This window comes from Hypanus sabinus, chromosome 16, assembly GCF_030144855.1.
Source record: "Hypanus sabinus isolate sHypSab1 chromosome 16, sHypSab1.hap1, whole genome shotgun sequence".
NCBI lineage: Eukaryota > Metazoa > Chordata > Chondrichthyes > Myliobatiformes > Dasyatidae > Hypanus > Hypanus sabinus.
In genome coordinates this window covers 76,115,309-76,136,148 of record NC_082721.1, presented here as the reverse complement: position 1 = coordinate 76,136,148, position 20,840 = coordinate 76,115,309, and the positions used below count along the sequence as shown (strand labels likewise).

The 20,840-nt window shown below is 44.8% G+C and overlaps 1 protein-coding gene and 1 long non-coding RNA gene across 7 annotated transcripts in view; one reads left to right on the top strand and one right to left on the bottom strand.

Moving 5' to 3' along the window:
* Positions 1-11,662, bottom strand: part of LOC132406455 (GEM-interacting protein-like) — a 111,546-nt gene extending 99,884 nt beyond the window's left edge. For 2 of the 6 annotated variants that reach the window (XM_059992162.1, XM_059992165.1), the window contains exons 1-2: positions 9,384-11,568; positions 775-921 (exon numbers count right to left, since the gene is read on the bottom strand). In XM_059992162.1, coding sequence (XP_059848145.1) covers positions 775-921; positions 9,384-9,612 — 376 coding nt within the window. In that variant the 5' untranslated portion in view covers positions 9,613-11,568. Of the gene's footprint in view, positions 1-774; positions 922-9,383; positions 11,569-11,647 lie in introns of those variants that run through there. The other 4 variants (XM_059992168.1, XM_059992163.1, XM_059992167.1 and 1 more) reach the window with 4 other exon arrangements.
* On the top strand, positions 9,614-14,580 carry LOC132406456 (uncharacterized). Its single transcript, XR_009516168.1, has 3 exons — positions 9,614-9,746; positions 11,680-11,722; positions 13,798-14,580. It is a non-coding gene; the product is annotated as an uncharacterized LOC132406456 (long non-coding RNA).
* The last annotated feature ends 6,260 nt before the right edge of the window (positions 14,581-20,840 follow it).

The window sequence follows — 20,840 nt, the reverse complement described above, 5'->3', positions numbered from 1 at the left end:
TTAACACTGCTACATCCTAGAGACCAAACTGAGTCAGTACAGTACCATAACAACATCTCCCAAATTTCAATCATAACTCCCATTGTAATGAAGAGCAAAATGATGCTCACTTAGCATGACTTTGGACATAAGATAGACACGGGCAAAAAGTGATCAGATTATCTGTTATTGCTAATGTTAGTTGAGGCCAAGGAAGCATTGAAAACACTCCTCCAATTTCTCCACCAATGCCTTGGGCTGTTTTAGATTGTTCTCAACAGCAGGACCAAACATTGGACTATCATTTATCACTAATGATGAATGCAGACTCCCTTTATAGCAAGAAAAATTATTAAAATATGCTGAAAAGACCGAGGCAACATCTTTGGTGAGAGGAAGAAAAGTAGGGTTTCAAATCCAAGATATCATACAAGTTCTTTCATCATTGACTTGAAATGGGACTTGTGTTTCTGTCTCCATAGATGCTGCTTGACCCATTGAGTGTTTAGCATTTCTAATTTTTACTTCATTTCTCTAATACTTGCAGTTCTTTTTTTGCATCATGATGAGTTGTAACAGCCTAAATAGTGCAAGCAGGTCCTCAGTGGGGGGATTAAATCCCCATTTCCATAAGAGCAAGAAAGTTAGAATTAACCAGTGACAAATTAAAATTACACAGCTAGTTATCCGGAGTTGTCAGTTCCTTTGCCTCTGACTGGGAGACGGAAACCTGCATAGGCTCGTTCTCCAGGTACTGACTCCACATGGACCTCACCAGCAGTTAATAGTTCTTACCCTGCACCATATTCACCATCATGGCTGCAGTCTCTAGGAGGATGTTGTTCGGATTCAGTGATGGATAGTGATCGATGACGAGCTCCAGAGCCAATGTCATTGCCATCAGGCGCTCCTGAAGGAGCTCAGGCTCCACTGGAACATCTGCTGAAGGAGAAAGTAATAACCAGAGGTTACTGGGTGGCTGCTGCGGGGTGGGGGGAAGGATAAAGGAGGCATCTGGGTCACTGAGATTGCATCCTGCATCGTGATGGGGCTGATGGCAGTGGGAGGGTTTAGGTGAGCGAATGGGTGAAGCAGACGAATAACAACAACGTGAGTAACAAAGAGACCGCTGACCACATCCTGACACATCTGGGGAGGATGTCTATAGGAAGATCAGTGGCAAAGTGCAGCTTGCAGATCTTACAGCTTTCATGGGGGAGAGGAGAGAATCAGGTGTGGGGGGGAGGTGTTTGTTATCTTCAATACTGCATACGTTTTTACAACAGTTTTAAAAAAGTAAGTGATTATAATTCACCATCTAAGAGCAAAGGAGAAAATGGACAAATTATCCTGCAGTCACTGACAATGAAAAGGCTAGAACTTGTAGTCCAATAGAAATGAAGGTAAGCTACTTTCTATTCTGTGGGTTCTCAAATGAATGAAATGCAAGCGTGGGAACCGCAGTTTCTTGCACAGACAGGGTGGGTATTGGGTAGTCTCTGCCAGGCCTCTATGTTCTCAGCACATAGGGTTGAGGTATTTGGCACCAATCCAAAAGCTCCTTCCTAATTCTGAGTGGTGTTGAACCAGGGATTCCTGACAGCCAGTGAAAATTGTACATTTTTCAATGAAGCTAAGAGCACACCTTTAAAAATTTTCCCTTGTCTGTCTGATAATCTCTTCCATGAAAAAGCTTCGAACAGATTCTGGTGTTAGGCATATGAACAACACCAGGCAAGCAAGTTGAGTAACTGTAATGAGGAGATGTTGGTTCATAGAAAGCCACTGGCACTGCTTTGCTTATCCTTTCAGTGAACTTGGAGGATGTTGCAGAAACAGCTTTGGTGGTCTCTGCCCAGTGTCTTGAGTCATGGGCCATAGCAAGTCTAGGTCTCAAAAGCAGGAAGGCAGGAATCACCGCTGCCTGGTTGACCATGAATTCTGCAATCCAAGCTGTTCATCTTGAAATCCTTCTCTCTACGATTAGCCAAAAGTTGTGCTGGGATCTTGAAGGCAATGATAAATATAGTCTTGTATGTCTGTCTTTTGCTGAATGGTGCACCCAAGGTAAGAGAGTTGGTCAATGTTATCCATGTTTTTGCTGATATTGTTGGACAGCAGTGTTGTAAAATGGGGTCAAATTGAGAGAGGATTGTCTTGTAGAGGTTGACAGGCCCGTCCTTTAATTTTCTGCAGAGGATAGTTCAGCCTCCAGTATATTTAAATACAAATGTCACCTGGATACTGCAACTTAACTACCCATGTTTGGGCAACTGGGGTTCTGTCTGCAGTTGCCATAGGTTGAATAGTTTCCCAAAATTTCATGTGTACTTGCTCCACTCCTCAGGCAATTTGTTGGAGGCAAGGTGGAGAATATGGAGAAAAAGATGTAAAAAGCATTGGGACTATGACTTCACTGCAATTTGCCTACCATTGTCATAAATCTATACTCACTCAGCTTGGATCACCTGGACAACAGCAGTACCTGCATCAGGCTGCTGCTTATTGATTACAGCTCAGCATTCAACACCATCATAAGATTTCAGAACAGAATTAGACCACTTGGTCCATCCAGTCTGCTCTGCCATTTCGCCTGCCTTCTCCACTATTCCCTTCATGCTCTGACCAATCAAGAATCTATCAGGCTGAGGGTAGCAGACACCAACAGAATCAACAAACTTATTCGTAAGGCCAGTGATGTTGTGGGGGTGGAACTGGACTCTCTGACGGTGGTGTCTGAAAAGAGGATGCTGTCCAAGTTGCATGCCATCTTGGACAATGACTCCGATCCACTCCATAATGTACTGGTTAGGCACAGGAGTACATTCAGCCAGCGACTCATTCCACTGAGATGTAACACTGAGTGTCATAGGAAGTCATTCCTACCTGTGGCCATCAAACTTTCCAACTCTTCCCTCAGAGTGTCAGACACCCTGTGCCAATAGGCTGGTCCTGGACTTATTTCCACTTGGCATGATTAACTTATTATTATTTAATTATTTATGGGTTTATATTGCTATATTTCTTAATTATTCTTGGTTGGCGCAGCTGTAACGAAACCCAATTTCCCTCGGGATCAATAAAGTATGTCTGTCTGTCTGCCTGTCTATCAAAACATAAAGACTTGGCCCCCACAGCTACCTGTGGCAAAGAATTCCACAGATTCACCACTCTCCAACAAAAAAATACCTCCTCTGTACTGTTCTAAAAGGACACCCCTCTATTCTGATGCTGTGTCTTCTGGTCTTAAACTCTCCCACCATAGGAAATATCCTCTCCACATCCACTCTATCTAAGTCTTTCACCATTCAATTGGTTTCAATGAGGTCACCTCTCATTCTTCTGGATTCTAGTGAATACAGACCCCGAGCCATCAAACATTGTTCATATGACAAGCCTTTCAATTCAAATTTGAATTCCATCATCCCCTCAGTATTCATCAATAAGCTTCAAAACCCAGGGTTCCATACCTCCTCATCAGGAGACCACAATCAGTGTGGATCATAAATAACATCTCCTCCTTGTTGACAATTAACGCAGGTGCATCTCAGGAATGCATGCTTGCTTAGCTCACTGCTGTACTCTCTGTACACCCATGACTGTGTGGTTAGGCACAGCGCAAAGGCTTTCTATAAATTAGCCGATGACACAACTGCTGCTGGCAGAGTCTTAGATTGTGATGAGGTGATGTTGGGGAGTGAGATAGAGTGAGATAGTGAGATGATGCCTGGTTGACTGGTGTTGCATTAACAACCTTGCACTCAATGTCAATAAGACCGAGGAATTGATTGCGGACTTCAGAAAGGAGAAGTCAGGGAAACACACACCAATGCTCACTGAGGGATCAGCAGTGGAAAGCGTGAGCATTTTCAAGTTCTTGGGTGTCAACACCTCTGAAGGTCTATCCTGGGCCCAACACATTGATGCAATTATGAAGAAGGCTTGCCAGGGGCTATATTTCATGAGGAGTTGAGGAGATATGGTTTGTCATCGAAGGCTTGAGCAAATTTGTACAGATGTGCCACAGAGAGTATTCTAACTGGTCTGGGGGTGGGGGGTGGGGCAGGATCATAAAATGTTGCAGAGGTTGAAAATTCAGCCAACTCCATCATGGACACTAGCCTTTCCAATATCGAAAATATCTTCAAAAGGTGATGCCTGAAAAAAGGCCGCATCCATCTCTAAGGACTCCCGCTATCCTGGACATGCCCTCTTCTCATTACTACCGTCAAGGAGGAGGCTCAGAGGCCTGAAGGCACACACTCATCATTTAAGAACCAGTTTCGTCCCCAGAACCATCAGATTGCTGAATCTACAAACACTACCTTATCGAATTTGCTCCCTTTTTGCACTATTTATTCGATTATATTCCTGATTGTAATTTATAGTTTTGTTACATGCATTGCACTGTATTGCTGCTGCAAAACAACAAATTTCATACATCTGTGATTATAAACCTGATTCGGATTCAGCTTTGTTGACAACATTCTTCACTCTGTTGCAGACCCATTGGTCAGTAACCGTGCACACATGCTGACATATAAGATTACGGTGAATTTGAGGAGGGGGTTTCATAGCCCCCACCCAGGTGATGAGGTCAAAGTCTTCAGTGAGGGGTGTGGTCCATGGTGCTGCTCCTGGTATGACTCTTGGCGTTGTTACATGGTGAAAATCAAGTCAAGTCCACGATGTCCTGACATAAATGGAATCCATCCTGTGATCTAGGGAGCAGCATCTCAGTCACTGGGAAGTAGTTGAGAAGGACTTTGACTAGGGAGACCCCTCAGTAGTTATGACAGTCTTACAGCAAGGAGACAAGCTCTTCGGCCCATTATGTGCCCTCTGACAATAACGTGCCCAACAACACCAGCTTCATACTGTACCCGTTTTCCCATCAACTTGTGCCTCCCCATGAATTCTACCACTCACTTAGAAAATTAGGAGCAATTTACAGCAACTAATTATCCTACCAACCTATAGGTCTTTGGGATGTAGGAGGTGGCAGTGAGAATATGCAAACTCCACACAAACATAACCTGAAGTCAGGGTCGAAGTCCGGATGCTGGTTGTGGTACGCCTTTCTCCATGGCAATCACGAGGGCAGCATCTCTGATCACCAGCATATCCTTCTCATCCCAGATACGAATAATAGGATTGTGAATCTGTGAATGAAGCTTTTCACTTTAATGGGGGTAATAGTGCAGAATGGCTTTAGAACGTCACCGTGTACACCACCTGGCCTGTAGATCCTGTTAATTTTTAGTTGGGATGTGGCCTCAGTGAATTCTCAGTCAGAAGCGGCAGACAGGATACCATGGAATGCAGTGAAGTGCACTGATGTCAAGGACGGAGCTAGGGTTAAGGACATTACTTCAAACAAACCTTGACCACCCTGTGTGGGGTGGACAGCAGAGGGCCTTGACAGTGTACTTCTTGGCTGTCAGTGTAATGCCGAGCCTCCCGTCTTCTTTCCATTCATAGTTTTTACTGCTGGATGCCTCCCTTCAGGCAGCTGTACAGATGCTGCTTTTCCCTTTAGTAAGGCTGGAAGTTCCAACCTGGAACACTGTGTCTTTGCCACTGACCAGCTCTACCATCTTTCTCACCACAACAGTCCTGTTCCTTCTTGATAGATGAGCTTCAAGTTTCTTCACAGGTAGACTTCAGAGCAACCTTTCCATGCAGACACTCTTTGGCCAGGGAGTATACTATAAGCTTGCCTGCTGACTGCTGTAGGAAAAGGGGTAACTTTGCGGGGTCCTCAGGTGCTTTGGTATTGACTTTCCTCTGGTAACTTTGCTGACGCTGGTGTTCTGGGGCTAGGTTAATGGGGGTAATAGTGCAGAATGGGTGGTCAGTCCAATGGTCATCAGTGATAGTGGTAACATTGGCAAGTTTGCGGTTTGTAGCACGAACAATGCATGTCTGTGGCTGGATTCAGTGGCGGGAACGTGGCACGGGTGTGCACCCAGAGCCAGAGGCTGGGAATAGAGCTGAAGGTCAGGAGCTGGACAAGGGAAGCAGGGGGAAGAGCTCCGGTGTCCAAGCGTGTGGCCATGTACCACACTGACCTTGAAATTTCAGACAAAACCAAGGAGGATTTACTCTCAGACACCAGAAAGAGATGAGGAGACAGTTCTTCACCCAGAGTGTAGCGAGTCAAATTCTCTACCCAAAAAGTAAATTTGTTGATATTAAACAAATCAATGTCTAGTACAGGAATACAGCACCAAGGGGAAATATCAGTTATGATATATTCAATGGTGGAACACACAAGGGGTTGAATAGATTAATCCAACATTTATCTGTATTTCTTTAGTTTCTGTCACTGCATACCACATTGATACAGTATTGATGGATTGCATAATCCAGCAGTACATGCTGTCCTGATGATTCATGGTCAGTTACTGTTTACTACAGAATGTAGTGCAGGCAGTTATCACTGTGTAACAATGCAGTGACATTCCTGTACCTACAGGAATTTAATAACAGCTCCATACAGTTATACAGTGGCAGATCTGTACCCAAGAAGAATATATCCCAGTCTTACACAGCAATAAACTCTATGCTCCAAGATCAAATTTACTCAAGAGTACCTAGGAACAGATTTGACTGATCCTGACTGGCTGCATCACTGCCTGCTTTGGGAGCTGTACTTCCTGCAATCGCAGGATTCTGCAGAGAGTGGTGCTGGCAGCCCAGTGCATTTGTAGTTGCAAGCTTCCCATCATCCAGGACATTTACAAGGACAGGTGTGTTAAAAGGGCCCGTAGGATCATTGGGGACCTGAGTCATCCCAACCACAATCTATTCCAGCTGCCATCATCTGGGAAGTGGTACCACAGCATAAAAGCCAGGACCAACAGGCTTCGGGACAGCTTTTTCCACCAGGCCATCAGACTGATTAACTCGTGCTGACTTAGATGTACTTTATATTACATTGTCTGTTCTCTTTATTATAAATAAACTTCAGTTTTCAGAGCTTTTTGGATTTCAGAATTTTGGATAAGGGATTGTGGACCTGTATTATAAATTACAATGATTGCACATTGCACATTTAGATGGAAATGTAATGTAAAGATTTTTACTCTTCATGTATGTGAAGGATGTAAGAAATAAAGTCAATACAATTATATCTATCACATCTGTTCTCCACTACTTTGGAGTACCCACAGTGCTGCAGGTCAGTTTGTAATGAGAGTGAGACAGCCATACAAACCAAGGCTGTAAATGGGAATCTTGTTACCGCTTGCATGATTGGTGGGTAGGGGGGCTAGTGTGCTTTAACTGACAAGTGGGGGATGGTCAATGCTCCTGCTGCTCCTTGTGCATGGGCTTTGCAGTTCCGAAGTTCCTATCATTCATTCTTTGGGGTTTCATGTTTCATGGATGTCTCTGAGAAGAGTAAGAATTTCATGCTGTATGCTGTATATATTTCATATTAAATTGAACCATTTGAACCTGTCCCTGCCTTTTCCACACTTCAGTGTTATACAGAGAAGGACCAGTTCCCACCAGTACTGTACTCTACTGGCATTCAGAGTCAGACCGCACTGCATTCCATTGTTACAGTGGCAATCCACCCTAACTGGTACTGTACACCAGTTATACAGGATTTGAGTACAGGAGCATGGAGGTTCTACTGCAGTTGTACAAGGCCTTGGTGAGACCGCACCTAGAATATTGTGTGCAGTTTTGGTCCCCTAATCTGAGGAAAGACATTCTTGCCATTGAGGGAGTACAGAGAAGGTTCACCAGATTGATTCCTGGGATGGCAGGACTTTCATATGAAGAAAGACTGGATCGACTAGGCTTATACTCACTGGAATATAGAAGATTGAGAGGGGATCTTATTGAAACGTATAAAATTCTAAAGGGATTGGACAGGCTAGATGCAGGAAGATCATTTCCGATGTTGGGGAAGTCCAGAACGAGGGATCACAATTTAAGGATAAAGGGGAAGCCATTTAGGACCAAGATGAGGAAAAACTTCTTCACACAGAGATTGGTGAATCTGTGGAATTCTCTGCCACAGGAAACAGTTGAGGCCGGTTCATTGGCTATATTTAAGAGGAAGTTAGATAAGGCCCTTGTGGCTAAAGGGATGGGGGGGTGGGTGGGGGGGTGTGGAGAGAAAGCAGGTACAGGGTTCTGAGTTGATTGATCAGCCATGATCATACTGAATGGCGGTGCAGGCTCAAAGGGCCGAATGGCCTACTCCTGCACCTATTTTCTACGTTTCTATACAATGATTGCATTAACGCCTTGTACCAATGTTATAAAGCAACAGAGCTGTCCTCACCAATGCTGCACCTGTCATATCCTGACCCATCCTTCTCCATCAGTAGTATATCCTCATTATACAGATCCATCTTCACCAGTACCATACCCTGGCACAATATGGTGATATACCTGTCCACACCAATACTATACTTGTTATATATCAAACTACCCTTCTTATACCCTTCTCGTATCCAGATTCAGTCTACTAGTAACATACCCTGGCATTATATAGCAGCATACCTGTGCAGTCCTCTGGTGTTTTGCATCCAGTCTTCTCCCCACTAGCATCGTATCCTAGCATTATACAGAAACAGACCCATCCCCACCAGCGTTATACAATGACAGACCAGTCCCCTCTGGTAGCGTACCCCGGTGCTATACAACCACAAGTAGGCATGTCCCCACCTGTACTGTACCCACAGATTATTCAGCAACTGACCCATCCCCACTAACATAGAGATATAGAGAAGCCCATCTCCACTAGTGCAGGCCCCGGTGTTGTACAACGACTGACCAATCTCCACCAGCACAGTGCTGGGGTGTTTTACACAGAGAAACCAACCGACCAGTACAGTACCCCTGTATTACACAGCGACAGACCTATACCTTTGTACAGACCCACTAGTTGCGTACCCAGTGTTGTCGAGCTACAGACCTATCTCCGCTAGTACAATACTCCAGTGTTATACGGTAACAGACCTGTTCCTTCCAGTACCATACACGTGTTATACAACGATTGCCCCATCCCCATCAGTACCATATCCCTATGTTATACAGCGATGTCCAGTCCTCACCAGCATCGCACTCTGTGTTATAACCCGTCCCCACCGATACCATACCCCAATGATATACAGCAAATGACCCACCCTAGCAGTGCCATACCCCAGAGTTATACGGCGATCGACCGGTCCCGACCAATACTGTATGTACTCTATAGCGGCAGACCCGTTCCTACCAGTACGAAACTCCAGTGTTATACTGCGACAAACCTACCTCCATCTATACTGTATCCTAGAGTTATACAGGTATAACTAGGTTATAGGTTATATACTAGGTGACTAGGTATATAACGCCATCACTTCTGTTGTAGCTAATTGTAAACATTAATTGACAGCGCCTACCTTCAACCTGAAGGGTGTCCTTAAATTGGGCCAGAGTGTCCGCGAACTCCTGGATGGGGTCGGTCAGCTGCGAGGTCCCAGTGCTGGGGTTCTGTTCACGTGGCTGCCAGCCCCCCGGAGCAGTCTGCGACGTGCTGTCCGTGCTCCCCAAGCCCCGGAGCATGGCTTGCAGTTCCCCAGGCCGACGAGAGGTGCGGGTCAGCAGCAAGGGTCCGGGGCAGGAACACATCCAGAAATGTGGTCCTCAGCGTGAAGTATGCACAGCGCAGTTCCCAGATCCATCCAGCATTGTCCAGTCCCCAGAAACCCACCTGTTGCACTTTACAGGTCTTCGTCGATTACTTCGTCAACCAAATCAATGCCGTAAGTAAAATCCCTACGCATGTCACAGGAGCTCCAGATTTAATATTTTTAAATCTTAAATTATTCTTTAAAAGGTTTTCGTAAGTGGTAGGGGAATAAAACTTTGCAGACTCAGTCAATATCTCTTTATTTGTATTTGTAAATAAGGCTGTCAACACAAAAGTGCAACCTCGAACCAGCGAAGTTGAATTCACCTGAAAAGCTTTGCAAAGTTCTCTCCCCAAGACACCTCAAACCTCACATTCGATTCACCTACCGGGAACTGCTTTCCTCTCTCGCTGCTTATCCCCAGTGTCCCTTCCCCAGCCTGCTATCTGACTCACTGTAAACAAATTTGAAACGGCTATAATCTTGCATTCTTCACCAATCTGGGACGGTGTAATCCTACTTCGCCTTTAAGAATGTTTAAAGGGAAAGGTGGGTCCTCGGTATTTGCACTTGGAGCCGACGCAAAATGCTCCTGGAGCCACTCTGCCCCCTACAGTTCGAATGCAGCCTCTCCCAACCCAATTCCTCACAAGACAATAGCATATTTCATTGTGCAGTCAAAGGAACTACTCAATAAAGTTTACTGTCCTTTTGTTGGGAGACAGATAAAGAGCCAACACCCCCACACCTTTGTTCCTTTGTTTAAAAGTTCATGTGTAAATGCAAGACTTCTTATCTTCCAGCATTGCCGAAGATTTCCCAATACACAAGCTTCAATTCCAGGGTGTTGCTGTCTAACCTAGGAAACACTGAATCAAACTCTACTCCTGTAAATATTTTATGTTGCAGATCTAAGAACATACATCATTTGAAGAAAGGGGGCTTAATGAAGGGTTTAGGTAGGATAGACTACAAGAATCTTTCTCTCTTATCAGGGGTAAATAAAATCAGAGGATATAGAGGATCCTGTAAACCTCTTGCCCTTTGTCACCCTGAGTGTGGTAAGCATCTGAAATGCACTGCCTGATAGTGGGGTCTGAGTGTCCAGACGAGTATCAGAAACAAATCAAAATTAGGTTTAATACCACAGGCATATGTCGTGAAATCTGTTGTTTTGTGGCAGCAGTACAATACATAATAAAAACACTGTAAATTACAATAAGAAGTATATGTAAAAACATTAAACTGAGTAAGTAGTGTAAGAAAAAGAGAGAGAAAAAAGTGTTCATGGTTCATTGTCCATTCAGAAATCTGATGGTGGAGGGGAAGCAGCTTTTCCTGAAACATTGTGGGTCTTTAGGCTCCTGTATCTCCTCTTGATGGGATCATTGAGGAGACAGCATGTCCTGGTGCCCTTGATGATGGATGCAGCCAACGTTTCTGAGGTATCGCCTTTGGCAGATGTCCTCGATGCTGTGGAGTCTACCACCCATGATGGAGCTGGTCGAGTTTACAACTTTCTGCAGCTTTTTCCGATTCTGTGCAGTGGCCCCTCTGTAGTTGATGGTGATGCAACCAGTTAGAATGCTCTCCATGGTACAATAGTAGAAATGTGTAGACATCTATAGAAATTACTTGAAATGCCTTGGCATTGAAGGTTATAGGGCAAATGCTGGAAGATGGGATTAATGTAGATGTGTTGCCATTAGTCAGTGTGCAAGTGGAAGGCAGAATGGTCTGTTTCCATGTTGTATGACTGTAACATTATTCTCCTGTTATAAAATATGTGCCATGACAGTAGAAGACAGAAATTTTGAGAATGCATGAAGGTGCATTTAGACATATTGACAGAATGCAATATGTATTGCAATGGAGTGTCAGAAGGATTTCGATATGGCCCAAGTGTGGAAAGAGAGACACTGAAGTGGGTTGACAGTTCACTGTTTAATTAGAACTGCTGCAGAATTTATAGGAAAAAGAAAACAATAAAGATTAGTCCAAGTTAAATACCACACCGTGGCTGAAAACAATACCTAAATACTAAATGAATTCTGCTCCTTAACAGAGTCCGTCGAAGCGATAGTCCTCTTTCCTGAATGAAGACAAAGGTAAGCAGGGGGGGGTAAATGTTGTTGTGCTTTTGGTCAAGTCTTGACAAGACTAGAATGAAAAGAAGGGAATTAAATACCACAAAAATGAAACAGTAATTAGCTGGAACGTGCATACTCATGAGTGCAATTGCTGAACCTGTTGTGTTGCCTGCCTGCACAGGAGCATAGACCCTACAGCAGAGTCTGTGGTTGTGACAGGAGCTTCCCCACCCCCCACCCGAGTTGCAGCTCCCAAGGCACCACGGACCTGTGTCTGCTGGAAGTCCTGGATGAGAGGTTCATCCAGGATGTCATCAGCCGGGATCCAAACGTTTCTCAGGAGCATAACCATCCCAATCTATGAGGTACTGAACCTTGCCCCATCACCCAGCAAGATACAAGAAAGTGCATACAGTATAGACCAGGGAACTATCCACTATGTGGGAAGAGTGGAAGGTGAGGTGATTGGAGCCAGACTGGCTTGAGCTGAGAAACCTGGAACACTGGGTGGATCTTCATTGATGCTGGCAGACACAATCTACATGAGACATTGTTGACAGCCTTTTCCACTACAAATGGTCCCATATAGCACAGGGCCAATTTCTGGCTCTCGACTTTCAGGGGAGAATTCCTTGATGCAAACCAGACTTTCTCTCCTGGCTTGAGAGGCCTCAACTGTCGGTAGTGAATATCAGCCTACCTAGCATGTTGTTTCTGAGCATACAGCGGACAAACCCTGGCTCGTCTCCAGGTGTACTTGTAGCACTGGATCAACTGTTTAGCAGCAGGAACTCGCACATCAATCTTTTGGTCAGGGAAGAGCAGTGGCTGGAATCCCTTCTGCCATTCAAAGGGGGATGTGTCAGTGGAGGATGTCTAGAGGTTATTGCGGGCTATCTCTGTCCACACCAATAGGGAGCTCCAGGATGTAGGCAAGGCAGCACAGGGTTGTCTCCAACTCCTGATTCACTCTCTCAGTCTGGCCGTTAGATTGGGAGTGGAAATTGAACCACCAGGTGGCCATGGCTCCCACAAGGGAAGAGAAAACCTTCCAAAAGTGGGATGTGAACTGTGGTCCTTGATCAGATACTATGTCATGGGGGAAGCCATGCAGCCTGAACACGTTGATCCATGAGGCTGGTAGTCTCTTGAGCTGATGGGAGCTTAGGGTGAGCAACAAAATGGGCAACCTTGGAGAAGCAATCCACAATGATCAGCATGGTAGTGTTTTCATTAGACATGGGCAGACCAATGATGAAATCCACCAAGAGGTAGGACCAGAAGGGTGGGACACAGGCAGCGGACATAGCAGATCTGCAGGGTGCCGGTGTAATGCCTTGTTCTGAGCACAAGTTGGACAGGCAGAAACAAAGTCAAGGACATCCTGGAACATAGATTACCAGATCATCTTGTGGTAAACTCCTAGGTCCATTGAAATCTGGATTAGCTAACCAGATGGGAGGAAATACCCCATTCCAAAACTTTGGAGCACACTGTACCAGGAACAAACAGTTTGTCATGAGGTTCCCCACCTGGACCAAATTCTGACTGTTGGGTGGCCCTCACCTCCACCTCTGTTTCCTAAATCAATGAAGTAGCAATGTATGAGCACGGATGAGCTCTGGATTGGTATTGTCCTCAAACTTGTTGAACTGCTGGGAGAGAACATGGGCCTTGGTATTGTTGCAGCAGGTATGATAGGTTAGGTGAAATTAAACTGGGTGAAGATGAGGTTTGACGGGAGCTGGGTCTTGTAGATTCCCAAATATCAGAGACGTTCTTATGATCTGTCTAAACCAAAAAGGAATGGTCTGTCCCTCCAGAAAGTGTTGCCATTCTTCCAGGGTCTCTTTGACAGCCAGAAGTTCTCAGTTCCCAACATCATAGTTATTCTCGACTAAAGACAACTGACAGGGAAGTGAGACACAGAGGTACAACCGGCTATCCGCAGAAGAGCACAGATAGAATGCAACTCCTGTGCCCACATCTGATGCATCCACCTCAACAATAAATAGCCGTGATGGTCTGGGTATTGCAGTACTGGTGAAGCTTTGCTTTAGTTCTGAGAATTCTTGTTCTGCTTGGTCTTCCAGTAAAATGGCGGCATGTTCGGATGCAGCGACCTCTTGGGGACCAACCAAAAGTGCCTTTTTCTTTACGAGTGCAAGACAATGCTGGACTCCAAGAACTTTGGGTACTGCTGGTCTACCCTATCGGTGAGCTTCTTACTAGCAGATGTGCAGAACTGGGTGCAGACTGTGTTGCTGGCTGCTACAGGAAGGCGTCAAAGACATTGGAGTTGGTGCGCGAAGACGGCATGCAGTGTAACTATGGGTGTTTGTCTTGGACTTTTCTCTTGCGACTACAAGACCATGTTGGACATTGATCATGTAAGATGCTGCAGGCCGGTTTCCCTTATTTGATAGCACGACAAACGGTTGGGAAGTTGCATGGTCTTGCTTGTAGCAAGGACTAGAACTCAAGCCACAGGCTTGCCTGCTACTGCAGTTCAGGAGAGGAGATGCTGGAGGTGGTGTAGTGTAACATCCGTGCTTGGTTGGGAGCTGGCCGCTCCAATCAGTGCTGCCAGTGTATGTTCAGTGGAATGACAGGTTGTATTAGGAGCCTGTGTTTGACTGTGCATTGCCAGGAACTGTACCATCTAAATGTGGAACATGTCACTTGGAGACTTGAGCTATATATATATATTTTTCCTCTATTTTGAATGTGCTGTGTATGTTTTGCACCTTGGCCCCAGAGGAACACTATTTCATTTGGCTGTATTCATGTATGGTTGAATATTCAAAATTCTGAGTTCAGAGTAAAATTCATTATCAGGGTACATACATGTCACCACATACAACCCTGAGGTACTTTTTCTGCGGGCATACTCAGCAAATCTATAGAACAGTAACTATAAACAGAATCAATTAACAACAAACTGTGCAAATGCTGATATAAATAAGTAGTACAGGTGTCTCCCCCACCCCCTTACAAAGGTAGAGCATTCCTATGAAACCTTTCTTAAGCTGAAATGGCATAAAGTGAAGAACCATTACATTATATGGGAAAATTTTTCGTAAAAGCAAAAATCCTCATTGCAATGCGAAAACAGGTTACTAATGTAGGTCTTTTGTACATCAGTACAAAAAGAGGGATGGAAATCACTGGCTTGAGCTGGGAAACATGGAACATTGGGTGAATCCATCGATGACAGTAGGTGCAGACTCTGTTGATAGCCTTCTCCCATGTAGCGTGGAGCCAATTTACGACTCTCAATTTTCAAAGAAAGATCTCTAGACACCAGCCAGACTTCCTCTCTGGCTTGAGAGGCCTCATCTGCCAGTGAAGCCAATCAGCCTGTCAGAGACATTGTTTCGGAGTTAGCAGCAGAGAAGCCCTGGCCCTGGCCTGCTTGTAATTGTTCAGCAGGAGGACCTCCCATGCCGTTCTCCAGTGAGTGAGGAGCAGAGGCTGGAATCCCTACTGGCATTCAAAGGGGGACATACCAGTGGAGGATGACTGGAGGTTGTTGTGGGCAATCTCTCCTCAAACCAGTTGAGAGCCCCAGGTCATGCAGTTGGAAGAGACAAGGGAGCATAGGGCTGTCCAATTCCTTATTTACTCTGTCAGTCTGGCTGTTAGATTGGGGCTGGAAACCTGATGAGAAGCTGGCTGTGGCTCCCAAATGAGAACAGAAAGCCTTCCAAAAACAGGACATGAACCATGGTCCTCAATCAGACACTATGTGCTGAGGGAAGTTGCGTAGCCTGAACACATGCTGAACCATGAGGCCAGCAGTCTCACGAGCTGACAGGAGCTTAGGGAGAACAATGAAATTGGCAGCTTTGGAGAATCAGTCCACAACCATCAGATACTCCACTGTGTTTCCATCTGATAGGGGCAGTCTAGTGATAAATCCACCAAGAGGTGAGACCAGGGGCAATAAGGCACAGGCAGTGGGCAGAGGAGACCTGCACGCTGCAGACGTTCTGGATACATGGAACAGACAGAGACAAAGACGTGGATGTTCTGGAGCATAGACAGCCACCAAAATTGTCTCTCTATAAATTCCAGCCCATGTCGAATTCCCAGATGGCTAAACAGATGCAAAGGGTTGCTCCACTGCAGCAATCTGGGGTGCACAGGGGCAGGGACAAACAACCAGTTGGGAATATCCCCACCTGGGTTTAACTGTTAGGTAGCCCTCATCTCTTCCTCTATTCCCCATATCACTGGAGGAGCAATGCATGAGTGCAGGTGGATGGGCTCTGAATCAGTGTTGTCCTCAGACACACAGATCTGTCGGGAGAGAGCATCAGCCTCAGTATTCTTCCTGCCAGGGTGATAGGTGAGGGTAGAATTAAGCTGAGTGAAGCAGGGAGCCCAACAGGCTTGATGGGAGTTGAGTCTCTTGGTATCTCAAATGTAGGAGAGGTTCTTGTGATCTGTCCATACCAGAAAGAGGTGCCCTGCTCCCTCTAAAGCCTCATTGACAGCCAGAAGTTCTTGGTTCCTGACATTGTAGTTATACTCAGTTGGAGTCAAGGAACAGGAAAGAAAAGCACAGGGATGACCTTGGGGAAATGCCACCATCCTATGTAGCTACCTCAATGATGAATGGACTGGGTGGGTCTGGCTTTTGCAGCACTGGGGCAGTGGTGAAGCATCACTTTAGTTCTGAGAATGCTTGGTCTGCTTCACATGTCCATTGGAATCCTGCAAAGATCTTTATGATGAGTGCATTTATGGGGGCCTGCAATGGAACTGAAATTTCTGATGAAGCAGAGATAAAAGTTTGCGAATCCCATGAAGTGCCTTACCTGCTTGCCATAGAGAGTTTAGGCCTGAACTTTACATAGGTCTATCTGAACATGGATGGGGTGAGGATATAGACCAAGAACGACACCTTCTCATTGTGGAACTCACACTTCTCTGGCTCAGCATAAAGGCTGTTCTCAAGGAGCTGTCTCTCTATGGACATGCTGGACATGATCCTGGAGAGAGTGGAAATAGAGAAAAATATTGTCCAAATGCATAAAACACACTGATTCAACATATCCTGTAGCACATCATTGACTAGCATCTGAAAAATAGCAGGGGCATTGGCCAAACCAAAAGGAACTCATAGTGGCCAGTGAAGAGCATTGCACAGATCTACCTTGGAGAATATGGTTGCCCCTTGGAGATGTACGAGCGGAGAGCCAAGCAGGGGGAGAGGGTAGTGGTTCTTCACTGTGATGTTGTTGAGGGGCCAATAACCAATGCAGGAATAGAGCTTGCCATCCTTTTTTCTCACAAAGAAGAAGCTCACCCTAGCTGACGATGTTGACAGACAGATAAATCCTAAGGCGCTTGCCTCCTTGATGATTTCTTCCATAGCCACCATTTCAGGACAAGAGAGTGGAAAGAGCCAGCTCCAGGGAGACGAGTATCAGAGGTCAATGGCTCAGTTGTATAGCCAGTGTGCAGGGGTCTTCTGACTGAAGACATCAAGGAAGTCAGCATATTCAGCTGGTACACCAGGAAGGTTCATACTAGCAGTTGGCACAGGAGGGGATACGCCAACAGGGGCTTGAGCTGGAACCAAATAGGTAGGCAGGCATGTCAGTCCCCAGTCTTGACGTGCCTTTAGGGACAAATCAACTCATGGGTTGTGTCAAGATAGCCAGGGAAGGCCAAGCACCAGCAGCAGTTCAGGTGAATCAGCAAGATAGAAGGAGAGCTGTATGCTATGCTTGCCTTCTAACACAAGTTGGAGGGGTTCTGTGGAAGGTGGACCTTGCCGGAGTCCAGAGGCTAACCATCGAGAATCTTGACATTGATATTCTCTCTCTGCTGGGTCCATTTTAGTGGTCAAGTCGTACTGATACAATGTTTGATGATGATCCAAGTGCAGAGGGAGGTTAGAGTGGCACTGATGTTTAATAAGACCTGTAAGGAACTAAAGGAAATATAATAAATGCTAGGCCAATAGGGCCACAAACTAAAACTCTCAAACTAAAATCTAATGCTGTCACTGTGGCTCAGAAGCAGTAACTTAATACCAAACTACTACTGCTCCATTGCAGCATTAATCTAAATTGTAATTGTCTTTCCCAGAAAGTGGACTTAGGTAATTAGGGAACATTGCCATCACTATGTTTCGGTCAAGACTCGATGAGACTGAAATGAAACTAAGGATTAAATACATCTATAATGACACTCTAATTGGTTGGTATGTGGATACTTACAATTTTGATTGCTGAAACTACCCTCCCCCCACCCCCCTATACTGCTGTCTGCCTACAAGGGTGCCCAGACTTTATAGCAGAGTCCATGGTTGTGACAGAAACAGAAGATACTGGAAATACTCAGCAGGTTGGGGAACATCTTTCATCTGGGAAAGTGAGAAAGCAAGTCTGATCTCATTTAAATCAGTGATAGGGAGGGTTAGAGGGAATGAAGGACATGGCTCTGACAGGTGAATGTGCAAGATTACCATTTGGTATTGACTTGAAGAAAGCAAGTCAATTGCAAAGGGGAGAGAGAGAGGAAGAAAGAAAGTGAGGGAAAGAGAGAAAGGGGAAGAGAATAATATGCTGGAAAGGTGGGACTCAGAACACAGCAGTTGTTGGAAATATGAAATAAAAACACAGTTGGAAATGCTTAGCAGATTGGGTGGGGAGAGAAAAAATAAGTTAATGTTACAGTTTACAAAAAGCAGTGAAATTGGGAATGTTAAGGAGAATTAAAGTGATAGACAACTGGAAGTTCAGAGTTGTCGTCGTAGATTCAGTGGCGATGTCTTGCAAAATAAACTCCTGGTCTATGTTAGGAGAGGGAGAGAAGAAAATGTTTGTTACCCTTAATATGGAAGGAGTTCTGAGTGCAGATCACTGAGTTTCAAGTGTCCAAGTTCCTAGAAGAGATGAAACAAAAGGCAAAGTGTTATATCTCTCGTGATGATATGACAAAGTGATGTGAAACACAAAGGGTGGTGATAGATAATGCAAGCAAGGAAGGCACAAAGGGAATGATCAATTCATGATGTTGCTAAAGTTGGGTGGGGATGGGATATGGGGAGATGTGCCTGGTGGTGGAAACCTGTTGATAGTGGTGATGGAAATTATGATTAAGTGACTTCTTATGATGGAGGCTGGAGGGGTTGCAGTGAGAACAAATTTGTCAAAGGTAAAATAATACAGCAGCACTCATGGGGAATAAATTCCAGAATCTCAAAAACCTTTCTAAGAAGAAAAGCTATCTCAGTTCACTCCAAATTGGACAAGTTCTTATGCTGAGAGTTGTGTTGTCTTATTGATTTTCCCATGAGTGGAAACTGTTTCAGCATCTTCTCCTTTAGATACTTGTAAACCTTCTAAACTCAAAGTAATCACAGTCTGTTTATACAATCTTTTTTGATGAGTCAGCATATTTATTTATTTATTGAGTTTCATCACGGAGCAGGCCCTCCCGACCCTTTGAGTTACACCTCCCAGCAACCCCCAATTTAACCGTAGTTTAATCACAGACAATTTACAATGATCAATTCACCTACCAACTGGTAGCTCTCCTAATATTCTGGTGGGTGTGTGCTGCAACCCCTCCATGGCCAATTTATCCTCCCTGTGATGTCAAATATTAAATGCAGTGTTCAATTTCTGGTCTGATTAGGTCCCATTTTTGGAGAAGGCAAAAAACAGGCACTAAACATTTGAATGAATCATTTTAATGGAGCATAGCATGAGCAATCAGTCAGACTCTGACCTTTAGTCTGTGTTAGTGCAGTCCTTTCCTAGGGATAAGAGTGATTCCCCTTGAAATGTTGACCTACATGCTCAGGTCGGAGGGTGGTTATAATCAACCAAGATCTCCCCATCTCTCCTCCAAACAGGTGCGATATTAGCATTTATTGTCAGAGGATTTGAGAACAAGTGTAGAAACATCTTGCTCCAATGGTATCAGGCCCTTGAGTATTGTATTTTAGGGAGGTTAGACTGCAATCGAAAACCTGAAGCAAAGGCCAACCAGACTGATTTCTCACTGGTGGATTGGTTGCAAGCAGAGAGGTTATATAGACTGGATCTACACTCTCTGGGGTATAAAATAATTAAGAAATGATGCCATTAAAACATACAAAATATTTAAAGAGCTCAATAGGCTGGATGTTGATGGGGTACCTGGATAAGTACTAAAGACCCATGCTACCCAAATGGCTGGAGTGTTCACCATTATCTTTAAACTCTCACCTGCCTACTTTAAGCAGGCTTTAGTTATACCGGTGTCTAAGAAGGATGAGATAACCTGCCTCAATGACTTCGTCCAGTTGCACTTACATCTACTGTGATAAAGTGCTTTGAGAGGTTGGTGATGAAACATTTCATCTCTCTCTGTGAGAAGCGACATAGATCCACTCCAATTTGCCTACCTTCACAACAGGTCCACTGCAGTTGCCATTTCATTGGCTCTTCACTCAACCCTGGAAAATCTGGATAGCAAAGATGCATATATCGGGATCCTCTTTATCAATTGTAGCTCAGCATTCAATACTATCATCCCCTCAAAACTAGTCAATGAACTTCAAGACATTGACCTCAATACCCCCTCGAGCAATTGGATCCTTGATTTCCTAACTTGCAGAACCCAGTCAGTTCAGATTAGCAACATTTCCTCCATAATCTTCATCAGCACAGGTGCACCACAAGGCTGTCTGTGTACCCCCATTCTATTTGCTTTATACTTATGACTGTGAGGCTAAGCACAGCTCCAATTACATACTTAAGTTTGCTGATGACACTACTGTTGTTAGCCAAATCAAATGTGATGCCAAATCAGCATATAGGAGGGAGATTGAAAATCTGTCTGAGTTGTGCCACAACAGCAACCTCTCACTCAATGTCAGCAAGACCAAGGACCTCATTATTGGCTTCAGGAGAAGGAAACTGGAGGTCCTGGAGCTGGTCCTCAGTGGGGCATCAGAAGTGGAGAGGGTCAGAAACTTTAAATTCCTCAGTGTTATCACTTCAGAGGACCTGTCCTGTGTCCAGCATGCAAGTGGAATCACAAAGGAAGCATGACAGTGCCTGTACTTCCTTAGAAATCTACAATGATTTGACATGACATATAAGTCTTTGAAAAACCTCTACAGATGTGT